General features: G+C 45.1%; 2 protein-coding genes across 2 annotated transcripts; both read left to right on the plus strand.

Moving 5' to 3' along the window:
- The first annotated feature begins 71 nt into the window (after positions 1-71).
- Positions 72-10,537, plus strand: P5CS (Delta[1]-pyrroline-5-carboxylate synthase). The gene is made up of 12 exons (XM_017167574.3): positions 72-284; positions 3,540-3,704; positions 3,765-3,905; positions 3,985-4,092; positions 4,151-4,318; positions 4,391-4,579; positions 4,734-4,929; positions 5,583-5,824; positions 7,720-7,977; positions 8,038-8,263; positions 8,332-8,610; positions 9,921-10,537. The coding sequence occupies exons 1-12, from the start codon at positions 189-191 to the stop codon at positions 10,181-10,183; spliced, it is 2,331 nt and encodes a 776-aa protein (XP_017023063.1). The 5' UTR covers positions 72-188; the 3' UTR covers positions 10,184-10,537.
- Positions 10,538-13,556: 3,019 nt separating this feature from the next.
- Positions 13,557-15,563, plus strand: Act79B (Actin 79B). Its single transcript, XM_017167530.3, has 3 exons — positions 13,557-13,642; positions 13,912-14,865; positions 15,000-15,563. Exons 2-3 carry the CDS (start codon positions 13,941-13,943, stop codon positions 15,203-15,205), a joined length of 1,131 nt encoding a protein of 376 aa, XP_017023019.1. The 5' UTR covers positions 13,557-13,642; positions 13,912-13,940; the 3' UTR covers positions 15,206-15,563.
- The last annotated feature ends 6,832 nt before the right edge of the window (positions 15,564-22,395 follow it).

A 22,395-nucleotide genomic window follows, 5' to 3' on the forward strand; every position in this document is an offset into this window, starting at 1 on the left:
AATGAGCACTTACAATTACACATGTTATCATCGCGACCAGCGACCAGGGACCACCGACCACTGACAGTCCACTGGTTTGCCTCAGTATAACTTGTCGGGCTTCGCGGTGCGGTTCCCTTCGAGTTCCGTGATTCGCAGTTTATCCCTAGTAACCTATTCCCTCCGTTTTCAACCGATCCTTAAAGAAGATGCTGCGCAACAGCTTACATTTGGCGCAGAGCCTGCGCACCGGCTTCTCCAGCAACGCCTGGCGAGCGGTCAGCTCCCATGGACCCCGGCAGCCAGTGAGTGGAGTGTACCGTCGGTCTTATATAACCAGTTAATAAGTGATCTGGTTGTAGGGTATATTTAATGACCTAGCATAATGCCTAATACAGCGCCATTAGTGGAAAAGTTCTTGGATGCAAAGTCCGCCTTGGCGGAGCGCCAGTGCAAACAGACCTTTGCTTCGGTGATCAAACGTTATCAGTTCTTTGTGTTCAGGTCAGGAGAATCAATTGAGCGGTGATTGAACTGGTTTCAAACTGGTTTAGAGTGGAGAGACAAAGGTGTAGGAGTTGCGAATATCTAGATATATTGTATCTGATGAATATATAAATATTTTAAAAGGAACTAGGTCAAACTTACAACAGAGACTTCTTACAGATGTGCTTGCCAGGCAATTGTTATAGAAAAAATTATAAATAAATACTTATTTAAATATTTGTCAATGTCCAAATATATACATACAAACATATTCACAAAGGAATATATTCAAAGTGCTTTTAAGAAATCGACAGTCTATTGACCGATAAGCGGCGTTTCATGCTGATTTCAGCGAAGGGGAAAATTATAGCACCCATGAGGAGCCATGAAGTTGGGGCGTGAAGAGCTATTGTCTCGGGGTTTTGGGGTCTCCTGACACCGTGACATGCTGATACCATAGCCCAGAGACCGATGAGCCACCAAGTAGGGATCCTTTAGTCTAGTGCTTTGTTTTGATTGCGCAACCTCCTCGAACAGCTGCCGAAGCTTAAAAATTTCCCCTAACCCTCGGGCCTAATCAGAGCCAATCGAGGCAGCCAAAACACTATCGTTTGGTATCGTTAGTACGGGCCCGCATAAAGATTTCCATTTATTTTCTTTATGGACGGAAAAGGGTTTCGGTTCGGCCATAAACGGGGCCAAATGGGCCATCAAAAACGGGCTCCGGCTAATTGAATGGGCATCGATCGAAGGACTCTCGGCCGGGGCTGTAAATCATTTACAGTCTGGGTTTGATTTCAACTAACATGCAAACGTCCCACCTCCTACCTCCCACCGACAAGCTGATAAAATGTTGTCACAGCATGACGGCTGCCTGCAGAACTTCTGGGTCAGGCAAGTGCAGGGAACGTGTTTAAATAAATTCTAAAAGTGTAAATATTGTATTTCCCCGAAAGGAGGGGAGGGAGACGGCATTACAATAAACTTAAAACCCCTTTAAATATGCAGCAACATTTGTGGGGCCCGGACAAGGACTCGTTTTTTGCATTTGCATATGTCCGACATCGGGCCCAGCCTTTGACACTCAAAACGATTTGCCTAGGTCAGGGTCGTTGGGGTGCCCTTCAACCCATTACCCCAGGCAGGCATGGCCAGGCAACCCCTTTTCCCACGCGGCGCCGTCTCCCATTGACTCACTTCATTTTGACACGTGTTGGCAGTTATGGCGCCTTCGGTCTCGGTCTCGACGCTCGACTCTCTTTTCGAGCTGTGCGTGTGCGAGGCACATCATAAAAAAATACAAAAAATGTACAACAAAACAAGTGGCAGGGCAGCAATTATAACTCTCGACTAGGAGATACCTGGTACTAGATGAAGGAGTTTTTTTATTATATTCTCTTTGGATTTATCTGTCTCTTTAAAGATCTCCTAGATAAGTAAGCCAATAGGTTTAATATCTCCAAGGTTCTTCTACTTCTTCTTAAACTTATATACCCATTCCCCTTGGTACTAGTAGGTATTAATACAAAAAAAGAGCCTCTGGGTCGGTGGCATAGAAGGCATCCCAGGGAATTTAGCTTCAAACAGAGCACAAAAGGCGGCCGGTGACACTGTGTCACGGGTGCCCCCACGAACATCACACCCGAACATCTGTCGAGAGAACTCCATTGAGATTGGGCTGGACTGGAGATAACAGAGTGGAACCTGGCTTCTCCATGCTCGGCGGCTGTCAGTAGAGGGAGCATTAATTGCTCAGCAATTACCCGGCATTTCAACGCGTTTGACAGGCCCCAGACATTGGGCAGACATTAGAGGCTGTTATCGGAGCGAGAGCGATGTCTATCTAGCGTTCGATTAGGAAACAATCGAAGCTATAGCTTAGTCCTGACCTTCGGCTAATTGCATTATGGGATCACGCATACGCCGTGATGGCCAAATATAGTTTTACAGCGCAGACACAGCCGTAAAACACAGGCTTCTTTGTGATAACAAGCGTCGGGCGGCCAAACAATTAAATAAAGTAAACAAACAGGGCATTTCTGATTGCCGACGAGGGTTCTCGCTTTGAGTTGCACTTGACACTCGACATCGCAACGAAATCAAAATATTTACGCCTCAATTCGAAATGATTTTTTTTCGAAATTATTGACACGACAAATGGGGCGAGTTATATGAATAATCAAAGCCGCTGATTTGATGTTATTGCGCCTGAAAGCCAATCAAATCCGCGGCCCATTGGGGGAATGTAGCCTGGCAGAGCACAAAAAATGAGGAGAAAAAGCAAAGGAAAGGCAAATAAAAATACCTTTTGATTGATGGACGATGAGCTGCAGCTGTTGGGGTAGGAAAAAAACTTTTTTACTTGTTGCTGTTTACTTTGTTTTTCTCAGTCCTTATCTAGCCGACTTGCTAATCTTATCTAATTTAGCTTAATGTTCCCAATGGTTACCCCTTGAAGGCGGCCTATTTGCTGTCCTCGCTGGTGAATAGCCAAGTTTTGTCTTAAATCTTTTCAGTTTCCATAAAGCTTGGCTTCCTGGAAGCCCCCTCAAAGGCTCAGTTTCCTCGAATCAATCTGATGTTGGTCTTTGGCCTGGCTTTCCATTACCGGAAGTGCTAGCCACTGGTAAACACTTGAATTGAAGGCTTTAAAGCCATTCTAATTAGAGCGAGATGTGTGATGTTGGAATTGTAAAATTCAATTAGCCATAATTTCGAATTGATTATGCATTTGCGGGCGGTAGTTACTGACTTTTTGACCACGCGCCGCTGGCTAAAAAGCCAATTAACACACATAACGATTATTAGAAATGCGAACGCGAGTGCGAGTCAGGGGCCCTGGTGTTGCAGTTTTGCTGATTACAAACTGATTAGCTGCATGCGACGGGGACGGGACTGGTTAATTAATTGGATTGCCATTTATGCCTCGATTTGTTGTTTTTACGGCTTATGCCGTATTGCTGTCGCAATTTATGGCCTCACTTAACTGGTTGTTTTGAAGATAACACACAGGGAACGGCGCGTACTTGGCCCAGAAGAAGCCCCACGATCTAACGATTTACGATTCCTTTCAGCTTGTGTCCCCTGAGAGGCGTCTGGAGAAGGCGCATCCCACCTTCACGGAGCGGGGCCAGCTGAAGTATGCCCGGCGACTGGTGGTCAAGCTGGGCAGTGCGGTAATCACACGAGAGGATAACCATGGACTGGCCCTCGGGCGACTGGCCTCCATAGTGGAGCAGGTAAATAAAGGAATATTAGAGAAATAAATAAATATCTTCAAACATTATAATTACCCTTAGGTGGCCGAGTGCCATTTGGAGGGGCGTGAGGTGATGATGGTCACCAGTGGAGCCGTGGCTTTTGGCAAACAGAAGCTCGCCCAGGAGCTGCTCATGTCCCTCTCGATGCGCGAGACCCTCAATCCCAAGGACAGTAAAGAGGTAGCCCAGATTAGTTGCCGGAAGTGGCCGAAAGTGTGACTCGAATCTCTAACCCGAAACTTCCACTCTCCATAATTAGTTCGATGGCGCCACCCTGGAACCGCGAGCAGCGGCTGCGGTGGGTCAATCGGGTCTGATGTCTCTCTACGATGCGATGTTTGCCCAATATGGCGTCAAGATAGCCCAGGTTAGTCCTGACCCCTAATTAGACACACGGACTGGAGTGAGGCTGTTGCTCCTTGCAGGTGCTGGTGACCAAGCCGGACTTCTACAACGAGGAGACGCGCAACAATCTCTTCTGCACGCTCTCCGAATTAATTAGCCTGAATATTGTGCCAATCATAAATACCAACGACGCCGTCTCACCGCCAATGTTTATACGTGACGACGAGCCAGCCGGCGGAGCCAGGAGGGTAAGTGCCGGAGCCAAGGATTCCGGATTGCCTATCTCTGGCCAGGCACGTGACCAGGTCTCTTCTTTCCAGGGCATACCCATTAAGGACAACGACAGCCTGTCGGCCATGCTGGCCGCCGAGGTGCAGGCGGATCTGCTAATCCTTATGTCCGACGTCGACGGCATCTACAACAAGCCGCCCTGGGAGGACGGAGCAAAGCTGATGCACACCTACACCAGCGATGACACCAACACCATAGAGTTTGGTAAAAAGTCAAAGGTAAGTCAATATTCTGGATAATCCTAGCGTTGATAAATTGATAACTTTTAAATTAATATTCTCGCCAAGAGAATATGTAATTTTTTATACAAAATAAGAGCCTGATTTAATTCCAATATCTTTGATATATTTCTCTCCGTGCATCTACTTTCAGGTGGGCACCGGCGGCATGGACTCCAAGGTGAAGGCAGCCACCTGGGCCCTGGACCGGGGCGTCAGCGTGGTCATCTGCAACGGGATGCAGGAGAAGGCTATTAAGACCATAATTGGCGGCCGGAAGGTGGGCACCTTCTTCACAGAGGCCACCGAGAGTGCCAACACGGTGCCCGTCGAGGTGATGGCAGAGAATGGTGAGTGGAGGACTCGGATGAGTGGCCAGGATGAAAGGATAATAACGGAGAATGATGTGGCTGAACCAGGGAAAGAGCAGAGCTCGCATAATTAGCGGTTTTGCCAGGGGCCTCATCTAGCCACATCGATTGCCAATTAACCGGTGCGAAGTCTAAGCCGGTTCCGGCTCACTCCAGATGGCACTTGTAGTAGTGTTTCGACACGAGGAACCGGGAAAGTGGCAAGATGCTAACAGCGAATGACAAGTGCCTGTTGACCGGGCTAATGGCCATTAGGGCTTACACCAGCTAAGCAAGCAAGCTGAAGAAGGAGGAGACTTCGCAAAAGTGGGTCAGTCGGGAGTCTGTCGGTTTCCTTGGAGCCCTAAGGAGCAGCGACGTTGCTATTTTTAGTCGCTCAAATTTAATTTAATTGTTGCAGCAGCTGGCCGAAAGGGCCTGTTAATTAGGCAGAAGCAACTTGTTTTGGCCCTGACTAACACTGTGTAGCAAGTTTTTTGGTATGAGATTAGTTATAAATGTTGGTGTGATTATGTGTTAAAAGTAGCTTTAGTTTCTTTAGATTTTGTTCTTTAGAGAAACCAGTAGTCTCTGATAGAAAATATACTAAAAATCTCATTATTTATAGTAACTAAACCCATTTTATCCTTTAGCTCGCATTGGAAGCCGTCAGATGCAGGCCCTCACCCCAGCCCAGAGGGCCAGTGCTGTCAACACCCTGGCCGACCTGCTGGTGAGCCGCGAAAAGTTCATCCTGGATGCGAATGCCAAGGACCTGGCCGAGGCCCAGAAGAACGGACTGGCCAAGCCACTGTTGTCGCGTCTCTCGCTGAACGCAGCCAAGTTGAAGAACCTTTCCGTGGGCCTCAAGCAAATCGCCGAGGACAGTCACAAGGTGAGCCAGAGAGGGAACTTAATTACAGGACACTTTGGTCCAGGCAGCTACAGCTGACCCCCAAAAGCTCCTGCCCAAATTGCATTTGTTGCAGTGTCGAAAAGTCAGCCCCAAATTGAGTTTGTCCGGCGGGGAGCTGCACTGGGATTTGTCTGCCTGGCAAAATGGCCATTTCATGAGCGCTCCACAAAGGCGCTCGCTCCTCAAGAGCCATATGCAGTTTCCGAAGCTTTAACAGCATTATGAAATCTCCAAGCAATTTTACACTTGAACAAAAATTGACACCCCTACTGGGGTCCTGGTGACCTAATCCCTTCGCCCAGGGAGCAGACTTCGCCGGCGTCTGGCAGCGCCGGGTGCGAGGCAGCTAAGCAAGTGGAAGATAAAGGACAGACTCTCTTGTATGCGCTTCGTGTATTTGGTGTCTTGGCAGTGACATTAGCCCGCATCCCAGCTGGGGTCCTGGTCTCCTCCTCCTCCTTTCAACGCCAGACAGAGTTGATCGAATATCGCTTGGGTGAGGAAGGGTTCGAGGATTGGCGGAAACGTCTTCCTCCCCAGCCAACCGTTTTATTGGATGTGATTGTGCGGAAACGTAAAAAGTTTTCCTTCATGTTTTTTTCCTCGGCACAAAGTTTTTCCATCGAGCAAGGGATGGGAGGGAGGGGGACTGGGAACTGCGACTGGGGCACGAGTTTATTGTAAAAATGGCAAGCGAAATTGTGACACAAAATGGCGGCAGCGTGAAAAATCATAAAAAGCGAACACGCACACATACTTTATAGAGCTGGAAGCTGGCTGGGAATACGGCAAAAACCATAACGCACTCAATAAATGTCGCTCCGATGGCGGAAAGTGTTTCGGCCCAGTTTTCTGTCTTTATTTTTTTATTTCCGTGCGACAAACAAATGCCGCGGACCCAGCTTGGCCTCGGGGCCGCTGAACCACTCGAAAGTTTGATAGAGGTGACCATGGCCAGGGGTCAGTGTTCAGTTTCAGATTTCAATTACTCGAAAGGAAAGTTTTATTGCGATACAAGTACTGAATAAGATGAGATAATAATTGAATTAGGCCAAAAATGCTGCTGCCAAGATGGATAGTAGTTGGGGTGGTGGATTTTTCAATTTCCTGCTCGTACCGCGACCCCTAATAACCTTGCCAGCATCCTTCTGCTGGACCAAGTCGCCACTACATCTCAGCCCTGCTCCGACTTATCCAATTGTCCTTTGCAAATATAATTTAAAGTTTGACGTCCTACAATGCCAGAGTCAATAATAATGACCATATAACCAAATTTACCCAGCGCCCAAGTCGAGTTTAATGGTTAAGCGGACCCAGCAGGGAGTAGGGAGCAGGGAGGAAGGGGTGCTCCTCCTCCTTGGTCCACTCTATGCAAACAAGGCCAGTGCCAACCAACTGCTGTCAGCAGCCGTCCAGCCCAGACCAACCCGCAATCTCTTTATGTTATCTGCAGCCAATTTTCTAGAGATTTCTTACAAGAAGAGAAACGGGAGTGGGGAAGGAGCAGCACCAGTACTAGAGAGAAACCCACTGGAGGGCAGAGCACTACCAAGTACGGGGGCGTGGGGACGACTGGCCATTAAAAATAAATAAAGATTACGACGCGATGAGCGACTTGATTTATGTAACGCCTCAAAATAGACGCCAGGGAATCGAAATGCGGGCTCCAGGAAGGGAGTAGTAGTAGGAGGAGGGCGTGGCGGGACACCATCCTCAGTGTCGCATAAATATCGAGTTATTTTTATGGCCCGGTCCCACATGGCGTATGCTTTATGCGATTTATGCTGACTTGTGAATTGACTCTGCGACTGTTATTTTTACACTCTTGGTGTCCCTTAATCTCACTTCTATTATCTCATCTCGAATCCTTGCAGAATGTGGGTCGCGTTTTGAGACGTACCCGCCTGGCCGATCAGCTGGAGCTGAAGCAGGTCACCGTACCCATTGGCGTCCTGCTGGTTATCTTCGAATCCCGCCCAGACTCCCTGCCCCAGGTCGCCGCCCTGGCAATGGCCTCGGCCAATGGACTGCTGCTCAAGGGCGGCAAGGAGGCAGCGCACAGCAACAAGGCGCTGATGGAGCTGGTCAAGGAGGCGCTGGCCACCGTGGGAGCCGAGCATGCCGTGTCACTGGTGAGTGTCCTTTAGACGGAAGAATATTTATAGAGCTTACTTAACTCATGACCTTAAAAGGTCTCCACCCGCGAGGAGATTAGCGATTTGCTATCCATGGAGAACCACATTGACCTGATCATTCCGCGCGGCTCCTCAGAGCTGGTGCGCAGCATCCAGCAGCAGTCGCTTCACATCCCTGTTCTGGGCCATGCCGAGGGCGTCTGTCACGTGTACATCGACCGGGATGCCGATCTGAAGAAGGCCCTGCGCATTGCCCGTGATGCCAAGTGCGACTATCCGGCGGGTAAGAGGAGTCCAATTATTGGGAAAATCCCGAAAAACCCAACTCAATGAACCCATCCATCATTTCAGCCTGCAATGCCATGGAGACCCTGCTCATCCACGAGGACCTTATGAGTGGCGACATCTTCAGCGACGTGTGCAATATGCTGAAGCGGGAGGGCGTTAAGATCTACGCCGGACCACGGCTGAACCAGCAGCTAACCTTTGGCCCGCCGGCGGCCAAGAGCCTGAAGCATGAGTATGGGGCCTTGGAGTGCTGCATCGAGGTGGTGCCCAGCCTGGACGAGGCCATTAATCACATCCATACGTTCGGCAGTGGCCACACCGACGTCATTGTCACGGAAAACGGTAACGAAATGTTGCAAAATTGAAAATTAATTTCGATTGCCAGCAGTCGAAGCTGAAAAATGGTCAGGTTTCCTTTCCTCTCTTGATCCTAATTCCCCTTTCAATTGATTTGGTTTCAGTGGGGAAAATTGGGAAAACTGCAGGCAGGCTGCCCTCATAATGGTTATTGCTGCGGATGACTGCTTTCGAAGGCTACCAGGGAAAGAGATAATACAAAGAGCAAATTTTAAATATGGTAGTGCAGTGCGGCTCGAAACTATAATTCAATTTCCATGGCAAATGACATTGGAAGTAGAGGGAATTTTTGTTAGTTAAAGAAGGGTACTTTTCTAATGAATTAAATGTTTTTTTCTGGTTGCTAAGGTCCACAGGGCAAGCAGAAATATTAGCAAAATTAATCAGGGAATAGCGTGACCATTTCACGTTTATACTATTAGCAAAGGAAAATGGGAAATTCCTTGAAAATAATAAAGGTTTAATCTTGAAGCAGGGGAAACCTATGAAAACATAGATATATATACATTTATGACTACCAAAAGCCAGATATTAGAAAGAAAATATCTGTATGTTCTCTTGAAAATTCTGATTTTTAGAATTATAAATTAAATGCCTTTATAATGAAGTTCTCTATATAATGCATAGTTATCGTGCCTTTAACAAACATTATGTATTATTGCCTGACAAATTGTTGAACCTATTTCGAGGCTCGTGTTTTTTGCAATTACTTTTCAGGATATATTTTTTGGCGAATTCCTCTGCCATTATTCCGAGCACAATGGCCCGTGTACATGCATTTAGCACGAGTGTGTCGTGCACTGGATGGCATGACTGCCCCACCTCAGGCACCCCTTCCTGCCTACACCTCCCACATGTAATTCAATTTGGCGCCCTCAATGCCAGTACTCAGCACTGCGCACTCGGCACTCACTTCTTTAGTCATTCAGGCAGTCCCACTTGAAACCGAAACCAAACCCGAATCCTAATTCAAGTTGGGCAAGTGGCACGCTAAACTTTAGCATGCATGCAGCTCTTGCCACAACAAATTTAAATCATTTGGGAAATTAATTTTATTCAACACTTTCCTGCAGTCCGTGTTTGCATTTCCACATTTGCCATTCCAATTTGAAAGAGCACAAGAAACAATTTTGAAAAGATGCTAGGAAAGGATCTTCTTTAGAAGTCTAAAAATCTAAGTTTACGAACGATTTTTTGGAAATTAATTAATGTAATATTAATTTCTTTATTTTGCATTTAACTTTATCTTTATTATTATCAAAAATATTAATTAATAACATTTTCTCTCCCTGCAGATGCCGCCGCCAAGCAGTTCCTGGGCAGCGTGGACAGCGCCTGTGTGTTCCACAACGCCAGCTCGCGGTTCGCTGACGGCTTCCGCTTTGGCCTTGGCGCCGAGGTGGGCATCTCCACGGCCCGCATCCATGCACGCGGACCTGTGGGCGTGGAGGGGCTGCTGACCACCAAGTGGATACTCAACGGACAGGACCATGCCGCCGCCGACTTCGCCGAGGGCGGCGAACGCACATGGCTGCACGAGACCCTGCCGCTGGACTAGACGTAATCCATGGAGTGTACTTAGTTGTAGGATCCCAGTGTGTAGATTGTTTTCCCATCACCGACGACGTGCGGAAAGTGCATTTTGAGCGAAGGGTAATTAAATGGGCGGTGCAGCGGGGGAATCCCCGATGACAGCTGCCGTCGCGGCCACATGGGAGAAATTAATTTGAGTGAAAAATATTTGGCGAGACAACTTGTGTAATTAATAAAGTGAGCGGGAGGGAGTGTTTTCGGGGTAGTTAAGACTGTCAGCCCTTGTCTTGGGCAAAGTTTTCAGCGAAAGTTGCGCTGCGTCGCCTCACAAGAAGGGAAAATGGAAAATAAAATAGCGCCAAAAAGGCGCCGAAAGAATCGCTCTTAAAGTTTCAATCCTCGGCGAGCATTATGTATATGCGCATATTCCTATTACAAATCATAAATTAGCCATGGAACGTGAAATGCAGCCAGCTCCCTCGCCTCGGGATCTGCAACTTGGTAGAAGGCAGCCGCGCGGCAAGTATTTTAATTTCTATGTGCACTGGGCCCCAAGTTTGCCGGCTTCTCGGTTCCTCAGGCCCGACCAGCTCGGCTTTCTTTCGCTCTCTTTCACTTTGGCCAAAGTTTCCGCACTGCGTGCTGGCCGGAAAGCCCATAAGAGATGCCGCAGGTGGAGCCGGGAACGGGAACGGGAGCGGGCCAGGTGCCGGTGGTTGCTCCTGTCAACGCGCTAACTTTTTTGGAGGAATTTCCTCAAGAAACTTAATGCTAAATTGAAGTTGGGGTCAGCAGGTTCTGGGGAGGATTGAATAGTATTGGAAACCAAAAAGTGGCGCCGAAACAAATGTAAATTGTTCTAATTGCCAAACTGACGGACAGCCGCAGAGCAAATCTCTGGCAAAAATTAATTAGCCTTTTGTGATTTCTTAGGAATTTTTTTTATATCAAAATAAACTGGCAGTCAGCCATGCAGATCTTGTAATTTAATTTAAAAGTTTCTACTTTTTGTTGAAAACATCACAAGAGAGAACACAATATTTGGCCTCAAAAAAACATTGTCTGTTTAGGGATCCATCGAAGAAAAATCGAAAGAAAGATAGATAGTGTTTTGTTAGGAAAATGTATTTTGTAATAATATTTGGTTGTGGTTTATTTATTATTTACAGGCATAATTTTTATATAAATATATTGCTTATATTTTATTGAATGAGAATTGATCCTTTAAAAAATTCTTTAAATGGTTTTATAATTAAATGTAAACATTTGAAATTTGAAAAACATGAAGTGAATTTACATATTTTTAGTTTAGGGTTTAATTTGTCTAGCAATGCATACCTTGCAATTTTATTTAAAAAATCTATTTATCTAACTGAGCATTGACTTTGTATTTATCAAATTTTTTCTTTACCCAATATCAGCTTATTCAATCAAGTCAGTTCCAAATTAAGTTTGAAATATATTTAGTAATATCCTTTTTGGACTTCTGAAGCTTCCCTAATCCTATTTATGAGCTCTTAAAAAAGGAACAACACCTGCATTCGAAAAAGAGCATAATTTTTACCTCTTTCAACTGCTCGAGACGCGTGCGGACAATGATACGTGAACGCTGTCCGTATCCGTACCTGATCCGCACGGCGGTCACGTAGTGCTCCGCAGTTGCCGAGCACTTTACGGAAGTTACCGGAGCGGAAGTTCCTCCGCTAGTTGTGAAGAAGTTTGGCCATTTGGGGAATGCCCCCGATATGCACTCACCGTTGGAGCAGTTGGAGTGCAGTGCCTCGGCAGGTTCTCGCCTTGGGGTGCACTTAATTAGAATGGCGGGCATTAATCTTGTGGCTAATGCCACGTTGAGATCGGACCGATATCGGAAGACAGGCGCAAAATTGCCGTTGGGCAGAGGCAAGCAAAGCTGCCTTCCTTTCCGCACATACGAGTATATGCGAAACAAATTTTATTTTATTTCAATTTGATTTCAATGAAATCCACACGACGTCGTCAACATTTATAATATGTGCAAACGCTTTGCTTGCATTTTTGTGTGTTTTTAGGGCTGTGCGGGGTGTGTAAGCAGAGGGTGTGTGGTGTGGCATGTGTGTGTGTGTTGTGTGGTGTGACAGCGTGTGGGCCACACCATCTATGGACTGAGTGGGGGCCCCGAAAGAGCGTTGGCACAAATCCGGCGGACTTTTAAAAGATTTCTGCAAGTACAAGCTGGCAACTGCATTGCATTGTTCGCGGGGTTGTCTCGCGAACGCTGTTCCGCGGGGGTTTATTTATATAAAAACTTAAAAATACATCAACAGATGCCTATACAAGTCCTGGCGCATATTTCCCTACGCTCTCTCTTCGCTGTTCTATGTCGAAGTCATAGCAAAGTTGGCAGCCAGACATAATTTAGCGAAAACGAAATGAAACTGAATGATAAATGGTCCGCACGAATGGAGAAAACTGAATACCCTCAAATGGAACGTGAAATAAAACAGGCTAATCCCAGGGCTAATTCCAACTGAAGGCTAATGAATACAAATAACTATATCAATGGAATCACATGGCCCGCAAGAATGCATTAGTTTAATGGATATTCTTTGATTAATTATTTAAAGCTATGGATTAACGCCAAATCGTTCTTTTGATTGCAAGAATAAGTAGATATCTTGACACTTTAATCATTTCTGTAATCCTAACAAATTGTTTTCTGTTTGGTGGATAAGACTCTGAGTGATGGGACATGTTAAAGAGTAATTTAAGTAAAAATTTAAATAAGTAAGTCCACCTTTTCCAAGGTAAACTAGAAAGGAAAGATCATTTTATTTTATGGATATATTAAAGGTACTTTCAGTTTAATTGAATAATATTTTTGTAGTGAATCAAGATATAGGAGCTACCTAGAGCAGCAGAGCTTTGGTTTTTCTTATGTTCTTCTTATTTCTTAACTTGTTAAATATATTTATTTTATTATATTTTTAAAATATTCTTAAAATGCCTTAAGCTTCCATTATATTTTCTGCTACTTAATCGTTCCAGAAATCCCCCATAATAAATTTATTTTATAAAGACTTCTTCTAGTACACTTTACCATTAAATACAGCATTATTTTCATATCATGTCTATCTCCCTATTGATCCCCATTAATCCCTATCAATCCCTAAGATGTTCTCCATCAAAGATCACTATCAAACCCCCTAGCTAAGGCGGAGTACCCGAAATCGGAACACACTTTGGTGCAATCGAAATGATGTGTAGCCGACCCTCCGGTTCGCCACCCCGCCACTGCCTCCGTGAACGGCTGATCCCCAGCTAGCGTAGCATATCGCGAAATTCATCAACATGTTACTAGATGAACAATTGGCCGAGATGACAGGGACATCGGGGTAGCCGGGGGAAGGGAGAGCTTGGGATCTCGGACAGAACTTATTTAAATGCGGCTGCCGGAGCGCAGAACGAATCACTCTGATTGCTGTCGCTGTTGGATTTACACGTCGTGAGTGTCGTCATTGGGATTATTAGGACCAGGATAACCAAAGGATATACATAAACTAAAAATATAATTGAAAATAAGGTCATTTGATCTAATTTGATATCTGTAGAAATCCGATAAGATTAAGATCAAAAATATATCTTACAAGATCAAATTACCTTTTAAATTACACTCAAAATTAGAACAAAAAAGTTTAAAATATAAAACCCCGGTCAAGTTTTTGTTCTGTGTAACTAAAGGATAACCCTTCGATCCTTCTCACTTAATTACAGTGCCCGCTCCGATCAAAAACTAACCCATAATGTGTGACGAGGAAGCATCAGCCTTAGTGGTGGACAATGGCTCCGGCATGTGCAAGGCCGGATTCGCCGGAGACGATGCGCCCCGTGCCGTATTCCCCTCGATCGTGGGCCGCCCCCGTCACCAGGGCGTCATGGTGGGCATGGGTCAGAAGGACTGCTACGTGGGCGATGAGGCGCAGAGCAAGCGAGGTATCCTCTCCCTGAAGTACCCCATTGAGCACGGCATCATCACCAACTGGGATGACATGGAGAAGGTCTGGCATCACACCTTCTACAATGAGCTGCGCGTGGCCCCCGAGGAGCATCCCGTCCTGCTGACCGAGGCTCCCCTGAACCCCAAGGCCAATCGCGAGAAGATGACCCAGATCATGTTCGAGACCTTCAACTCGCCGGCCATGTACGTTGCCATCCAGGCCGTGCTCTCCCTGTACGCTTCCGGTCGTACCACCGGTATTGTCCTGGACTCCGGCGATGGTGTTTCCCACACCGTGCCCATCTATGAGGGTTATGCCCTGCCCCATGCCATCCTGCGTCTGGATCTGGCTGGTCGCGACTTGACCGACTACCTCATGAAGATCCTGACCGAGCGCGGCTACTCCTTCACCACCACCGCCGAGCGTGAGATCGTGCGCGACATCAAGGAGAAGCTCTGCTACGTTGCCCTGGACTTTGAGCAGGAGATGGCCACCGCTGCCGCCTCCACCTCCCTGGAGAAGTCCTATGAGTTGCCCGATGGCCAGGTGATCACCATTGGCAACGAGCGTTTCCGCACCCCTGAGGCCCTCTTCCAGCCCTCGTTCCTGGGCATGGAGTCCTGCGGCATCCATGAGACCGTCTACCAGTCGATCATGAAGTGCGACGTCGACATCCGCAAGGATCTGTATGCCAACAATGTGCTGTCCGGCGGCACCACCATGTATCCAGGTGGGTAATACTACCACGGGCTTGTGGTATATATAGAAAAGAGTAATGATGATTTACTCACACTTATTTAAAACAAATTTTGATATTCATAAATAGTATTACGTAATATTTTCAATATATTTATGTCCCCTCAGGTATCGCTGATCGTATGCAGAAGGAGATCACTGCCCTGGCTCCGTCCACCATCAAGATCAAGATCATTGCCCCGCCAGAGCGCAAGTACTCCGTCTGGATCGGCGGCTCCATCCTGGCCTCGCTGTCCACCTTCCAGCAGATGTGGATCTCGAAGCAGGAGTACGACGAGTCCGGCCCCGGAATCGTCCACCGCAAGTGCTTCTAAGCACTGGGTCAGCACTCTGGCCGCCCAAGTCACCATCACAATCTCCTCGAGCGCGGGCCTGGTGTTTGTCTAGTGCCACAGACATCCGTCCAGGACGAGGACGAGGTCGCAGTTCAGTGAAAAGTATCTTTAAAATTACATTTAGTTGATGAAGAAGTTTTTAACACAATGATGAAGAGAGAGAGAGAGAGAACAAGAAAAGAGAACAAGAGAAAAAGACAGGAAACGAGCGGGCGACGCCTTCTTTTTTTTTATTATCCTTGCTATTTTGATTTGATTTGACTCGGAATTCCTTTAGCTAGCAAGTCGCCAAAACAATCGGCTGAAGCGTACAATAAAAACCAATAACCCATGTGAATCGAACTCGAGCCTCAGAGGAATGCGTGCTGGGGAAACTTTTCTAATTAGGCCTCGACTTGGCCGAATGTCAATCAGGCAATCATCGCTGGGGCGCCGAAACTTTTCTCTTTGGACAGCTTGGCCGGCAATCTTTGGATTCGCATCTATATCTGTATCTGTGACCCGGCTCGTCTGTCACATTCTGTGACGCATGCCGGAGATGGATTTCCAAGCCATGTGAGAGGCTGAAGGATGACTTCTGGGGAAGGATGACTTCTGGGTAGGCAACTACATCGTGTTTGAGGTGACAGTCTCAACTTGCCCGAAAACTTTGCTCCAGCTCTCGCTGCTCACCCAACATAAATGTTTGGGCACAACTTTTGGCTGCAAACTTTTCAGGTTTCGGGAAACTATGCATAAACCAGGTGCCAAAAACTGTTGCTTAATTAGTTAAGGCGAAACTTGCCGCAGTCGTCAAAGAAGAGTCTAAGAGAGTTTATTGGTCTCCGGCTGGAGGAAAACTCTAAATTTTAATGACCGGTTGGCCGCACATTGGCATTTGAATGGATCCAGGTACCCATTAATTTTACACTTGATGTGATATGTTTCTGTTTGCTTAAATTATTTTTACTAATCATCGCAATCTTAATTTCCCAATTCCATATCATTTCTGGCTCAACACACCCAGTACGTGTCAACCTATCTTTTGGCTGTCATGTCCGTAATTACGCTTTTAGTGTGCAGTTCCCGCCCTAATGTCATCGGGTCCAGCCCCCTAAGAGGTCCAAGTGCGGTTCATTATCCGCCGCTGTCCAGCCAGGCTGGGCGGGAAAACAGAAACAGAATCAGGGAAATTACTGCCGGCAGTTGGCATACAACTAAATGTTTGGCGGGACCGATATGATTGGTAAGGGTTGGTTGGAAATCGCCACTCAATCAATCAGTGGACACAGCGGGCGAGCCGAAATAGCCCATAAAGGCGGATCCTTTCAACGGCGAGTATGGTCGAGGGGAAGGAAAGCGAAGTCTGCCGACTTCCTGTTGGTCTACACTCAAAGGGAAACATACACACGAAAATGATAATTAAATAAGAGTGCCTTGCCGTATATTGAGCACTTTATTGGTTAAAATATTTTTAAGAATTGTGTATTTATTGGAATTGATTTTATGGAGTTTTAAGTGCAAGAAACTTTTAGGTCAAGGTTATAAAAGGTAGATCTTTAAAAGAAATATTCAAAAAAAATATATTTTTGGGGTTTCAAGATGTTTTTAGTTATTTTTGTATCGTAATATTTTTGTAATAATTGTTTCAAGGGATTTTTAACACATAAAACCTAGACCAGACTCTATTATAAAATGAACTCCACTTCCACAAGTTCCTGGTCTCCTTCCAGGGTATTCCAAAGGCGAGGCTCCTCCACACAGACTCTGCTTGTATCGTTCGGTTATGTTTGCAACTCTTGTCCGCACATCAAATTGAATTTAATTGCAGTCAGGCCAGGGTGCCCATGCTCCAGCAGAGGCATCGGCATCTCGATTCCCTGTCCATACCATTCCGACGGGCAATTCTCCCAGATTGCTTGTCTGTTTGTCGCTTTCAGTTTGCGGAAATTGTTTTGAATTTGCAACAGCAACACCGACAGCAACAACGAAGGCAATCTGCAAGTGCTGCGTGCGGCTTGTTTATTTTATGCTAATTTAATGCACTCGCACCCACCGAACGCCCTCATTGATACCATTATAATTTGGTGTTAATTCCGAAGGCAAATACTTCAGCGTGTTTGCTGTATTCATTATGCAGATTCGGGCAGGCGCAAAGCAAACAAGCCGGAATTAAAGCCCAAAGTTAACGAGTTATCTGGCGAGAGTTTAAGGGGATGGAGCTCCCTTCCGGCCAACGAAAACTTCGACTTGATGGTCGATGGTTTTGACAAGCTAACAAATTGTTTTCCCCTAGCTGGAGGTGCACCACATGCGGACAGGAAATTAATAAAGAAAAGGGCTCCACCATGATACCAGACCCCTCAATCTTCATCAGCCCAGGCGATGGCTTCTGTCCTGTCCCCCATGTCCTGCTCCTCCTTGGGCTCAACTGACCACAGCAGACCGGGCCATGGGGGCGACTCTATCAGCATCTTGGCCATCATCACCATCAATTTGCCCCGAAATGCTGCAAATTTAAATTTACTAGTATATGGCCAACTGTAACTGACATTCGCCTTTAGCCCGAAAAACACGAGGAAACTTCGGCCCACGCACATGCGGTTCTCTCAGCTCACCTCCCCCTTTTGTGTGCTTAGTAATTTAAACTTAAATTCAATTAATGCACAGCAGGTGCAGGTGGTTTCACCCCCGAAATGCGAGCAACTCTGGAATTAATGGAAAATGGTCGGCGAAATGTCAAAGTTGAGAGATTGCAGGCAGCCAAAGAATCGACATTGATGCATTGCTTTTAAAGGTCGCGATTACTACATATACATAACATATATATCTGCAAAAACTGACAAATGTTTGTTGTTTTTACAGATAAAAAAGAATGGAGGATTGACAGATGACTGAGTAACCTCAAATGTGAAATGGCCCATGTAGAAAATTAAATGAAATCTAATTCAATTTAAAGATACTAGAGGTCTTTAAAAAAGTTACTCCCTCTCAGTAACTTTAAATACATTTTTGTAGAATAAACCTGCTGCCTGTTAAGCTCATTTTACCAACATATTTTCCTTTATTTACGTGTAAAGCATACTTATAAATTTTCCCTGGCTATTTAATCGATCAGGGCCTACCAAATCAGGTGTAAACTCTGGCAGCATCAGCCCATCCAGTTATCGACACACACACGCAGCACATCACTCACTGCGCCCCCGTGACGTACCCTCCAGGACTCTGCACCCTTTATCCTTTCTGCGTGGGCTGCTTTCGGGCTTAAGCCGCATGAATGAAGCGATTATCGCATCTTTGTCAGCAGCATCAACGCAACCAGAGGCAGCTGAGGCTGGCAGCCTGCAAAACAAATCCCAAAAGAGGGGGACTCTGGCTTGTTCTTTAAAGGTAAAGGTACATAATAGAGATGGGACTTTACTCGTATCTGTAGGGATCAGGTGGGAGCTCTTAGGAAGGTTACAATTTAAAAACTAAAAGTAACTAAATAACTAAAAATAATTTTCTATATTTTATTATTTATTTTAGCGATACCCATATAGTACTCCTCCCATCACTGCTAAAACACAGAGGAAAGGCTTTCATAAACATCATTCTTAGGCCAAATGGTGGCTGCCATCCTAGTCCACCTGGGGTTGGCCTGGCAACGTGGAAATCCCCTTTTCCCCTGACAACATTCCAGCTGCGCTGCGTCTGCCTGTCTGCCAGTGCGCACTCCTAATTCAATTAATAGTTAGTCGCAATTAAGTGCAGTGATTATTGAAAAAGAGGAAAAGAAGGCATTACAATGAATGCCATTCGGTTTGAATGGATAGAGATATAGATCCGCCCCCAAGAAGCACAGACAGTCAGCCGAGTTAAAGCCCAGGAATAGCCCAGGGAAGTGCAAGGGAAGTTGGAAAAGCAGAGGAAAAAGCCAGTGGAAGTATGTGGAACAGTTTTTTTTTAATGCCCATCAGCTTAATGCCGATTGTGAGGCTTCCGCCGGGATGAAGCCAAAGCTCCAGCGATGCAATGCAATGTGAGGATGTGATGAGTGCAATCCAAGTGCCTGAGCATACATAATTACCAGAACGAGGGGCAGACAGCCAGAATGAGCAAGGGAAGTAGTTTTTTCTAACAACCGAAACTCACACTTTAATTATCATAAAGCTTAAATATTTAAAAGAGTTTCTTGTGGTTTCTGCGATTTAAAAACATTAGTATAGGCTTGAATTTTGGCTAAAACACACCAAGATCTCCTCACAGGTTTTTCGTTTGAAAAGATATTCTGCCTTATTTATCTGAGTTTTTGCATTTTTACCTATGTATGTATTATGCTAGAGCGCCAAAAATCGTAAAAGGAAATTACTCCCACATAAGTCAGTGTGGCTGCTGGTTTCCGGCTGTCAACAGCTGCCCCGTCTTGAGCCGAAACAATTTGCATAAGGGAGCAGGCGCCTAGGGCTTACCTGGGGCTTAGGGGTTACCCACCTCCATCCTTTATGCTCCTGTTCTCCTCCAATCCACAAATAAAGCTGCTCCCATATGCAGGCGAGACAGATGGACCCCTATATCGAGGGGGAAGTTCATACTAAGCAGCTGCTATTTATGGGATTGTAATTCAGTGGGGAAACAGACGGGAGCTCCTTACAAAAAGTGTCTCGATAAAAACTCAATAAACTTGAAAGCTAGGGGAGAAGTTCAGCCCCTGAAACTGCTTCACAAATTGCTTGGCATTCTTAAAGCTAAAAATCTTCGAATATGCTTATAAAGAACAAAAGTTTAGAGCTTGTGGCATATTTAATTTGTTCCCCATTATGAGCTTCTTGTTGTGTTGTCATATGAGCCGGAAGAATGGAGAAAAGTTGGGAAAACACAGCGCCTCCGGCGTGGGCTGACCTTAATTTTCTTGAACAACATGCTAAATATTTGACCCTGAATGCTGCTCAGTTCTTTGGTTTCATTCGCAGGCAGCAAACTATTTTCATTTGCCAGTCGAACAAAGCCGCAAACGAGCGGGAAAGGGGTGAATGGGCTGAAAGGGCACCGCCAGCACTAGCGCCAATAAAAACTTTCGGGCTTAAAACCGCAGAAAAGTTGAAAAGTTTGCTCTTGATTTTATGAATATTGACCGAATCAAATCCAATTGAATTGAAAAAGGCGGCCGCTCCGAGAGATCGCAACAAATGCCGGGCCAAAAACTATTTAAAAGCGAATTTCGGTTTGGGCTAAAGTTGAAACAATTGCAGTTTGGGCTTCCCTTTTGGCGCCTTTTAATTGCAGCAAACTCTCTCTTGCTCTCTTTATTATATATTTCTCTCTTCTTCCAGAGCCTAATTGCGGTCGGAAAAGAGGGAAAAGTTGCGAATCGAGTCGGGAAATCCAATCAGGCGATGAGAGATGGAGCCGTAAGCCTGAAAATCTCTCGCTAATGCTTTTCTTTTGTGCGTGTTCCTTATGCGGCTGTAATTTAATAAATTTGCATTATCCAAGGCTATTGCCTTTCTCCTTAACCAGGGTTTGCTTTTAATAATAAGAATAACAATAATATGGCGAAATTTAAAATTCAATATTTTCATATTACCAGGCTTCGGTCGGATATTGAAATTCCAGGCGCGGTCTCCGTTTGTTTGCAGTCCCATTGTTGTTGGCGCTGCCCTCGGCTTTCTTTTAATATTGCACACAATATGCACAAGGTGGTGGCAGTGGGTGGGTCTCGAGAAGAGAGGAGTGGTAGGAAAATAAGAAAAGTGAGCAAGGAAAAGTGAAAAGGTCGAGCAGAATATGGCAACTGTTCCAGTGGCTTTTGCAGTTATTGTGCGAGTTTAGCTAAACGAGTTGGTAATGCCGGCGAGTTCTGGCCATAATTTATGTGCTACGAACGGGGCTCTGCGAAAAGGTGCAGGTTCTGGGCCAGAAGGGATGGCAGATGGACAGGAGATGGAATACCAGTTAAGCCAGGAGTGCTCGCCAGCCAGGATATTGAAATGGTCAACCTGAACTTGATGGAAATTGCTATTAAATATCAACAATAACTTCTTTATTGCGTTAAAAGCTATCTTATTGTATAGGATAATGCAGGATTCTCTAGAAATAAAAAGGTAAGATATAGAAATGCCTTTCAATATAATTAATAAGTATTCTTTCAGGTATTGTTATCAATTAGCTTACATTTTGGCAGTATTGCTCTTAAATAATATTGGCTAAAATATTATTATATAAATTTCTCCATTGGTTTTCATTTTAACACTTTAGTAAATTTAATTGTTCAAGAGAAACTCTTTTTAATTTTGTATATTTAGAGAATGCAATTATTTCTAATCTTTTGAATTTAAAATAAATTAGTTCAAAGCCCCCTCATCTAACACTTGCTGAACAAACTCAACTCGAAATCGCTAATTAAAAAATATTTTAGCAATCAAAACGCCTTGCCACTTGAATGCAAATAGTGCCACATTGATGGCAATTGAAACTGCCAATGATAAATAAATATCGAAGTGCGGTGACATCGAAATTTGAAAATTGTATTATCCAGAAAAGAGGGGCGGGCGTCAAAACAACAGCCATTTGGGGGCAACAGCAGGAAAATACAGTTTCCATAATAACAGAAAAAGAAGCTTTTCAGCACCGAAGTTTGTATACACTTTCAGTTAGCTTTTGGAATATTAGGAATTGATCCATGATCTAAAAGTAGATATATAAAACATAGCACAGCTATTTTTTCAGATTTTCCCAGGCTCTCTCCCCATTCCTTCGACACTTATATCCTTCGAAGGGTATAAAATACGTGCAAAACATGGCAATAACGGCCAACGCCTGGCACTTTGTTATTGACGCAGAATATCATGGCTATAAAATGTGTAAAACCACAATCAAATTTCTGTAGGCAAAAAATGCATTGGCATTTGAATTCAGTTTGAATTGGTTGACTTTTTTCCGATCCGCTTTTTAGCCATCGGATGGCAACGGAAATGCCTGCGTTAAAAACTATTATTAATGGCTAGTGGTAAATAAAATTGTAAATCAAATTTGCCGGAGTATGCTACGAAATTAATTGCATTTCAGGGGCATTAATGAAGGGTTCTTTTCGGCAAAATATTTGTACCCGACAGCGAAACTCGATGTTTGATTTACCTTTGGCTCAACACGCGGAGAGGAGGATTAAAAATGTTTAATTGCTTGTAATGTGAGGCCAAATGAGCGTGACT

This window comes from Drosophila kikkawai, chromosome 3L (assembly GCF_030179895.1).
Source record: "Drosophila kikkawai strain 14028-0561.14 chromosome 3L, DkikHiC1v2, whole genome shotgun sequence".
Lineage (NCBI taxonomy): Eukaryota > Metazoa > Arthropoda > Insecta > Diptera > Drosophilidae > Drosophila > Drosophila kikkawai.

Coding starts and splice junctions, on each gene's coding strand:
- P5CS (XM_017167574.3), top strand. CDS start 189: ATGCTGCGCAACAGCTTACATTTGGCGCAGAGCCTGCGCACCGGCTTC. Junction 285..3,539: donor CCCATGGACCCCGGCAGCCA/GTGAGTGGAGTG, acceptor GATTCCTTTCAG/CTTGTGTCCCCTGAGAGGCG. Junction 8,611..9,920: donor CGTCATTGTCACGGAAAACG/GTAACGAAATGT, acceptor CTCTCCCTGCAG/ATGCCGCCGCCAAGCAGTTC.
- Act79B (XM_017167530.3), top strand. CDS start 13,941: ATGTGTGACGAGGAAGCATCAGCCTTAGTGGTGGACAATGGCTCCGGC. Junction 14,866..14,999: donor CGGCACCACCATGTATCCAG/GTGGGTAATACT, acceptor ATGTCCCCTCAG/GTATCGCTGATCGTATGCAG.